We start from the raw sequence: 9,213 nt of genomic DNA on the forward strand, positions 1-9,213 counted from the left end.
CTGACAGCTTATTGCTACGAGCAGTATCCTCCCTAGAAGGCTATGGAAGGTTCCAAGCATCTGGCTTACTCCTGGATGCTGGTGGATTCTGGCATTTGTTTAGATGATGCACTATGAATGAGACCTGAGACCGGAACACGAGTCTTTGTAGTTCACCCTAGCCAGAATGCTTCAGTTAGTCTCCTATTCACAGACCTTCTAATTATTTTAATTTCATTTATTTTATTCAATACAGGACAAAGTGAACAACCATAGCTATTCAGTACCCCACTGCATGTAGCCTCTGACACTTCCAGATGGAAGTTAAAAACACTAAGGCAGGGACCACATTTCCCATATTCCGGGCCACTTCCTAAACACTTACCAGTGTGGCAAATAGTGGGTAGCATTAGTCCTTCCTCTGTCAGCTTGTGCTAATTTGAATGGTAGAATGGTAGGTAGAATGTTTTGGTGAGAAGAACTAGATTACAGCCTGTGAAAAGGAAAACAGAATGATGTCTACCTCATTCATAGGCTTGCTGAGAGATACAAGAACAAGAATTCAACCATAGGTAACTCCCTTCTGCTGGGGAACTGGCTGAACTGCTTTTTCTCTCTAGCCTCTCTGCTGTCTATCTGATTAATCCACTTTGCTTCCTAACCCCCTGGCCAAACCTCCATTCTTCCTTGGAACTGGGGTAAGTTTGAGAGGGATAGGGGGAAGGTGAAAGGGTGATTGGAAGCCCCTCCTGGGGACTCAGGTTTCTGGGAGGGCTGTTGTGTTTCTGTATTACTTTTTACCTTGTATATTTCTGTATGTAACTGTACATACTGTAAATATGTGCTTGTATATTGTGCTAGCTGTAAATAATAAGCTTCATTCAATTTCCAGAGCCAGCTAAGTCTAGTCTGGGTGATTTCCAAAGTGTGTGTGTGTGTGGGTAACACCCGAATCATCACACAGATGCATTTTCTCAAGCGACAAATTTCAGTCTTTACCTTCTGCAGATATTTGATGCTAAGAAACATCATTCTTGATATTCCCTATTGAACGGATTAGGTAGTTCTCTATGGTACACTGAAACATTTATCACTGCTAAAGCTCAGTCTCACACATCTGTTCTTTCTCATGAATCCTGCAGGAGAGGCTTCACATCTGCCCCTGACCTGTAAGCATGCAGTCACTAACAGAGTGCAGCTGATGTGATATGAGATTATTTTGACAATACTACATTATGACAAATGATCTCAGAGGTGTCTTCCAACCTGGTCGATTCTATGATTCTAAATTCAAAGGAAAAGCCTCAAATCACCTGGTATTTGAATTAATTTTAATTGTTCTCAAGCTTGCTTGTCATAGCCTTTTCAAAAATAAATCATATTTAACATGTATAATGGTATTAATATATTGCACAAAATGCGTGGAATCATTATAGTATACTGAGTGCTAGTAAGTAGCAAGAAACTGATGTAAAGGTAAGGAAGCTCTATTTTTATTCAAGTTTCCTTTGGTCTCTAACTGCAATAACTTCTATTGCTGTTATTGTTTTGCTATCATAGAGCTACTTGAAAAAGAATCATTTCATTTCCTGTGTTATGGGTTGAATTCATAAGATGCTCTCTCAGCAAACCACTGTCCTCCTACCCTGTGCTGCACTGCTTGCAGGGTGAACTATGTGCAAAAGATCCCTAGAACTTTCAGATGGCCAAGTCAGGTTTTGTGCTTCAGATCCTCCTTGTGGACAGAGCTGTGCAGCAGACTCCACACTATCTCTAACATACAGAAGGAAGCTGCAGGGCTACAGTGACAGCAGCTTGATGAGGAGGGATGCAACTGAGTGTGCTAATTTGAAGCTAGCTAGAGAGAAGAACTACCTCATAGGCTGTGAAAGGAAAACAATGGTGATGTCTACTTCCCTCAGAGTCTCGCTGAGGAGTTTGGGAAGGAGAAGTGAAAACATTAGATAACACTCTCACCATCTTTTCTCTCACTCTCACTTGGGCTGCTGGCTGAGCAACATCTTACTCCCTAACCTCACCTTCCATGTGGCCTAACCCACTTTGCTTCTTAACCTCTTGGCTGAACCTCCATTCTTCCTTAGGACTGGGGCAAGTTTGAGAGGGGAAGGGAGAAGGTGAGGGGTGGTTGAGAGCCCCTCCTGGGGACTCAGGTTTCTGGGAGGGCTGCTGTGTTTCTGTATTACCTTTTACCTTGTATATTTCTATATATAACTGTATATACTGTAAATATTTGCTTGTATATTGTGCTAGCTGTAAATAAATAGCTTCATTCATGTTTCCAGAATTGACTGAGTCTAGTCTGGGCGATATATAAAGTGGGGGGGGTGGGGAACACCCAAACCGTCACACTGAGGGGCAGCCATAAAACAGGCTTCTTAGTGTTGAAGTAAGCTGCACCTCTCCAGCCATGACAAACCCTCTAACTTGTGTGGCACCAACTTGGTAGGACATATGGTGAGCAGCTTTTTCAGAGCTGTTCATGTGCTAAAATGATTGTCTTTGCTGTTTACAGTGAAAATCACATGAAGACGGATGTTTTCAGGGCAGATACTAAAGTATCTCTTCACTGATGATAGATTTTTGCCTAAAGCACCAGTCACTGGGTAAAGTTATGGTGAGATCTCAGATTTCCTAAAGTCTGGCCTCCTTTTCTGGCCAGTAAGTTGTCTGAATTAAAAGATGTTTAGGTACTAGAATGTGTCTAGACAAGCATGACGAAGCTGGTGGGGGACCTGGAGCACAGGCCCTGTGAGGAGAGACTGAGGGAGCTGGAGTTGTTCAGCCTGGAGAAGAGGAGGCTCAGGGCAGACCTCATTACTGTCTGCAACTATCTGAAAGGAGGTTGTAGCCAGGTAGGGGTTGGTCTCTTCTCCCAGGCAACCAGCAACAGAATGAGGGGACACAGTCTCAAATTGTGCCAGAGGAGGTATAGGCTGGATATTAGAAGGAAGTTCTTCCCATAGAGAGTGATTGGCATTGGAATGAGCTGCCTGGGGAGGAGATGGAGTCACCATCTATGGAGGTGCTCAAGAAAAGACTGGATGAGGAACTTAGTGCCATGGTCTAGTTGATGTTATAGGGCTGAGTGATAGAATGGACTGGGTGATCTTGGAGGCCTCTTCCAATCTGGTTGATTCTATGACAAAATTGTATTTCCTGCTCTTTGTCCCACAGGTGCCTCTCTCCCCATTGATTGAGGGGGTCTCATCATGTGAAGAAGATCTTTTCTTGAGAACTCAAAGGACAGCAACACTGAAGAAAATGGACACTGTGGCCAACATCAAAGTCAGTCTCAGATACACATACCTGAGAGAGAAATCACAGAATCATGGAATGTCAGAGGCCAGAAGGGACCTCAAAAGCTCATCCGGTCCAACCCCCCTGCCAGAACAGGATCACCTAGACCAGATCACACAGGAATGTATCCCAGCAGGTCTTGAATATCCCCAGAGGGGGAGACTCCACAACTACGCTGGGCAGCCTGTTCCAGTGTTCTGTCACCCTCACAGGGAAAAAGTTCCTCCTCGTGTTTACATGTAACTTCCCATGCCTCAACTTCCACCCATTGCCCCCTCGTCCTGTCATTGGGTCTCATTGAGAAGTGCCTGGCTTCATCCTCCTGGCACTCACCCTTTACATATTTATAAATATTAATGATGTGACCTCTCAGTCTCCTTTTCTCCAAGCTAAAGAGCCCCAGCTCCCTCAGGCTCTCCTCATAAGGAAGATGTTTGACTTAATCATTTTTGTGACTCTGCGATGGACTCTTTCAGGCAGTTTCCTGTCTTTCTCTAAATGATTGATCAGAGCCCATTTCAAAGGACACAAAAGTATTAAGGACACATTCATATTTTCATGTGGTAAGGCTGAGTAAGAAAGTTTTTCAAACAAGGTGATGTTACCAGAGATGAGAATTTGCTAGCTCACCCAAGTCAGGAATTGTGCTGTCTGTGGCAAAGAAAGTGTCTCAGGCACCGTAATGTGCTTCAGTGAGAATAACGCTAATATTTCTAGGGCAATTTAACTATTTTTCAATTGCCTTACAGAGAGTAGCACTGATACGAAGGCCCTTTGATGGTATTTTTGCATTACAGTCATAATGACAGTAACAACACACAAACAATGATGTAATTATGCTTTATTTGTATTGAGTCTCAACTGAGCTTTTGTTCTTTCCTTCAAGTTCTCCAAACAAGATATACTCTCCCCTCATGTTTTTTTTCTGGGCTGGGAAAAAAGGTAACTTGTTCTCTCGTCTTCCTTTTACAATTATTATTCCATCCCCTGTTTCAGGTAAAGCCTTTAATGAATGCAATTCAGATGATTCCTCTAGCCATAAATTGATAAAGACAACACTGTGCTTAACCCTCTATGTAAGCCAAGGTTGCTTTGTGGCATTCTTCCCTTTGTTTTGTGGTCCAACATGGGACAATGAGGAAGTTTAACAGCCAATTTTCTTACTTAGTAATTGATAGACACTCTTACATCAGAGTTGCATTAAAATAACTGGCACGAAATCAGGATTTTAATGATTTTTTTTTTCCAAGTGAGAAACTAAATAAACATTTCTGGTTGGTATTGAAATAAGATATCCATCCTCTCCCATCCTCAAAAAAAAAAAAAACAAACAACCAAATTGAAACTAAACAAAACAACCACCCCCCCAAACAAAGAAACAAACAAAAGGAAAAAAAATAAGAGACTAAATGAAAAGAGGATTCTAAACCCTGAGCATTATTGTTAGTATTGCTGGTCAGACACTTTCCTTTGGCAACAAATAATTTATTTGCATATTCAGACAGAAGTTCTTCTACCAGTGCCAAGTGTAGGTTAGTTAAAGAACACAAGCTAAAGAATGAATACAGAAGAGTTGTTACCTGAGTGCACTGGAGTCATACATTCTGCACGCTCCTCTTCCCCCACATCTTTTGTTTCTCCATTTCAGGCAGGTGGTAACTATGGCCACTCCAAAATACACTGGGACTGGAATTCCTGCTGGGCGTATTTAACAAATAAATAGAAGAAAGAAGGTTACTTTCCAGGGTGATCAGTTCTCATTTAGAGACATGTTCATGCAAAACATTAAATAATACATTTGAACAGCAATGACGCTTCCACACTGTTCACTGGTTTGTGAAGTCGTGCTTTGCCTTGTCTAAGCACAGACCACCCTTTCCTCCCTGTGGGGAATTGGGGTGGGGAGGAAATGCAGCTGAACATCAAAAAGCTCATGGAAGTCAGTGGGAGTGCTGGCCATGGCTTGTTTTTCTCACCCTGCAGAACTCCTCTGGGGAGCAGGGGGAGGAAGAAAAGGAGATACTTCTCCTTTCTTGAGAGTGACAGAGCCTGTTCAGCTTGTGGGTGGGGGTGTCCTGTATGGAGGTTGAGGAGTGGCAGGTGAGAAGAGAGACAGCAGGGCTGGGAGCCTGCAGTAGACCTACAAGTGTCCTGCAGTATCCTGACTTCCTACTGCGGTAGGGCAAAGGTACTGCAGTGCTTGTGGCTGACAAAAGGCAAAGCTTTTATTCTGGTGCTAATGGGGACACTGCAACCTGGGAAGATTCTGGTAAAGAAATTAATCCTGGAAGGAAATTCTGGCCTGAAAAGTTGTGAGAAAATAGCCATCAGCTTGTTTTGATGTTGTTTAATCTGCCTCATACATCTCATCCAAATCTGCTCTGTTTAAACAAGTGACTTGCTTCTTGCCCATTACTGCCATTTTTATGAAGAATTAAAGGATTTTAAATTTTTGTTCACTGGTGTCTCATGGCACACCTGATTTTAGAGAAAACTCATCAAAGACTCTGGCATAAGGCTTCACTGAACTCTACCTTCAGGCACACCTGTACTAAGATTAATTTTCCTAGAAATTAAGGAAAATATGCCCAAAACTTGGTGGCAGATTTTGAGCCACAGTTATTCTACTATGCTTGTCATCAAGTAAGCAGAGATAAGAACTAATTTTGATGTTCAGATTCATAGTCCAGAGGATCACCTCTATGGATATTAGCTGTGCATATTTGCAGTGTACGTGTTATTTATCAAATATAAAACTTCCTCCTTCTTCCAAGCTTTTCCCTATTTTTTTTGTTTGGTTTTGTTAATTTATTTATTTATGCATTTTTTTTAAAAAAAAATTTAAATAGTGCAATATTAACTTGTCAGTTAGATGGCATTCTTTCCAACAATCAGAGTTTAATTCTAGGATAAACAATTAGTGAGAAGTATATTAAAATAGACCCAAGAGTACAGCTGGACTTACCAAGTACTCTTATTGCCAGAGCATAGATACCAAGTGCTAACGATTTCAAGTGTGGTTTAATGTATCTAAAAATTAATTTTTAAAAGGTGTTAAAAAGAAATAAAGAATTGGCTGTAGAGAATTTAAACAAAAATAGGGTGGAAGAGGAAGGAAAGAAGTGTGACTTTTTCCTTTTTACTGACATTGGCTTTAAAAGAATTACAGAAATAAGTAAATAATTTAATAAAATCAGAACAATATCTAGGAATTCTGAGCACATTTCACAAAGATGGTGCCTGTTCAGACATTATCAGCAGTTAGGAGTTACTAATGCAGCACAAGAAAATTGGTTGTGAAATTATACATAATTGAATTGGTCTATTGAGTTAAACACTCTCTAAAATTGTGGCTGATGACCCAGGCTAGTACAAGGTATTGAGGCAATTTCACTGCACTGTACCTGAACTTAAGTTCACACCTTCAATTCTATGATTCTACAGAGGTAAATGCTCCAAGCCATTCTCTGACAGAACAGACCATTTGCATCTGGATATTCCTGAGCTTTTAGCAGGGATGTAGACTCATCTCTACATCAGCACATCTGGCTCCAAGTTAGCCTTAGATCATCATCCTGGCTATTCTAGGATGGTGCAGATTGTGGACAGAACAGCTGTCTTTCACATCTATGCTAGCAGCAGCATATGTGTGGAGCCACTCAAATTACTAGGACTCATCTGTTGCTAACTTCATCAGCTGCTCAAGTGGGTTACTTCAGCTAGCATCTATCTGCCTATTACAATACTTCATCACCCAAGAACCTGAGCACATGATTACTTTTAGGAAGTGATTACATCCAGTCGCACAATTAAACTGGGACACACTTGATACGTACATTTAAGAGTTATTATAGTAAGTGATTAAACTCCTTCTTGTCACATTCTATACAAAAAGAAAAAACAAGTGTGAAATCCAGTGCATAAACAGCACTTTAGAGGTATAGTCTATGTGCTCTGAGCTAGGGTGGACTCAGCTTCTGCAGAAATTCATGTGATCAGGAATACCTTTTATAAAATAATAAAGCCACTGTAAAAGTCTCTCTTTTGCTTCTCACCAGTAATGTTTTATTATTTCCCAATGTATCTTCCAGAACAGCATTAAGAACCTATACTGTGAAGGATATTTTGGCCATATTTCCTTAATTTAGTGAGAATGGAGAGGCATATGAAGGACTTCTATGGAAAACACCACCGAATTATCATGGTCAGAAAATTATATGCATCTCATTCTGTAATCTGAGCACTTTATTCTGTAATGGATCATGGGTTACCATCATACAGTCTGGTATATTGTGGCTAATCCAGGCACTGCCATCTAATGTGGCATCAATGCAATATCATTTTGAGCTGGAAGAATATTTTGCGTTTTTTTTTCCTCTCCTATCAGATACATACTACAGAAGCAAGCATTTTGAACAAATGTGAGGACACAGAAAGCAAAAACTGGGAAATAAAACCAACAACTGGATATTTATGATATGTTCCCTAACATACATAAATATCCACAAAACTCCCTTCTCTTTCAATGGGGTAAAAAAATGCTTGAGCATTTGTATTGTCTTTGCACAGAAAACATAAGGTCTTTGGGACCTTGAATGAAAGCCAGACTTCTCAGGGAGTTCTGAGACTTCCTTTGCACTGCCTAATCACCTGCTATTAATAGCTTATGCTTGAACAACATCTCTCTGTACTACAGGGTTTCCTCTCCAAAACTTCAAAGCTTTCTCAAATTCCCTGGCATTTGTAACTAGTCTAAAAAGACATTTCAGCAAATCACTCCGATGCTAGCTGTAAGCTTAATTCGATGACTTCAGGAATGTAAACCCTTAAAGTAAATGTCAGTAGCTCTTACAGGGTTTAGCTGTATTTGTGCCCCACGGCAGGTGCAACAATAGCTGCTCATCTGAAAAATTCAGCTTCCTTAAGTGCTGAAATCTTATCAGATCTGACTGAATACTGAGTAAATTTAAAAATAGATAATAATAATAATAAAAAAACTTAGTAAATTCTGCAACTTGACCTTGGGACTGTTTGTTTTCAAAAAGTATTTATTTTCTTTATGGGAACAGAAACACACTTTCAGTTCAGAGAAATTTTCAGGGGAAGTCAGTCAGCAATGGATTTCAGAAAAGCAAGTGAGACCTTGAATTGTAACAGTGCCCACAGCTCACTATCAGGGATTAAAAAAAACCAAGCACCAAGCTCACTGAAACGTTTTATTTAGCTTCAGCCTAGATTCAGGTGCCTTCAATTCAGCAGGAAAACAACTCCTGGGTTTCTGTTAACTGCCCCTCAGAGTAAAATGATTGTCAACAGAGTAAAAGCTTCAAAGCAGAACCAATAAAGCTGTTTTGCTAATTTTACATAATAAGACATTTCAGCATTGTTATTGAAAAACCTTTCTAAGCTTTTCTAAATAAATCCATTAAGCATTAAGTCCCCTGAGAGCAAGTTGACAGAGTTGAGAGATGCAGGCAACCCTGTGTTAAGCCTGTAGGTGTTCAGATTTGAATACCTCCTTCCAGACACTTCTGAAACAGGATGGAAAGCAAGAAGCTCAGCACGGCAGTGATGGTTTTGAAGCCCTGCCTGGTATCATATCCATACATTTTCCACCATGTGTTTTACAAATGGAAAGGAGACATCATGTGAAGGGAAGGAGGAAGTAAACTGCACTCCTGCATGGCCCTGTGCCCATATTTATACAACAAAAAATTCCCCTGTGTCAGAAGTAACCACAGAAGCAAGCTGAAAGAAATTCTGAAGGTTTTTCTATAAGCTCTCGAATCATGGATCATCATTCTCTTGGTGCAGGAACATCTTGTTCTTCTTGAATGTTGTGTGCTTTCACTGTATTCACTAGAAAAGCTGCATGAGGAGTGGGGAAAACTATGGAGCTTATATGGCTTAAAGGAT

General features: G+C 40.5%; 1 protein-coding gene across 1 annotated transcript in view; it reads right to left on the reverse strand.

Annotated features, from left to right (window-relative positions):
- The window catches only part of LOC135182140 (solute carrier organic anion transporter family member 1C1-like), a 47,121-nt gene extending 42,004 nt beyond the window's left edge, over nt 1-5,117 (reverse strand). Inside the window, 2 exon segments of the mRNA XM_064156005.1 lie at nt 365-472; nt 4,878-5,117. Coding sequence (XP_064012075.1) covers nt 365-389 — 25 coding nt within the window. The 5' untranslated portion in view covers nt 390-472; nt 4,878-5,117.
- Nucleotides 5,118-9,213: the final 4,096 nt, after the last annotated feature.

This window comes from Pogoniulus pusillus, chromosome 15 (assembly GCF_015220805.1).
Source record: "Pogoniulus pusillus isolate bPogPus1 chromosome 15, bPogPus1.pri, whole genome shotgun sequence".
Classification (NCBI taxonomy): Eukaryota; Metazoa; Chordata; class Aves; order Piciformes; family Lybiidae; genus Pogoniulus; species Pogoniulus pusillus.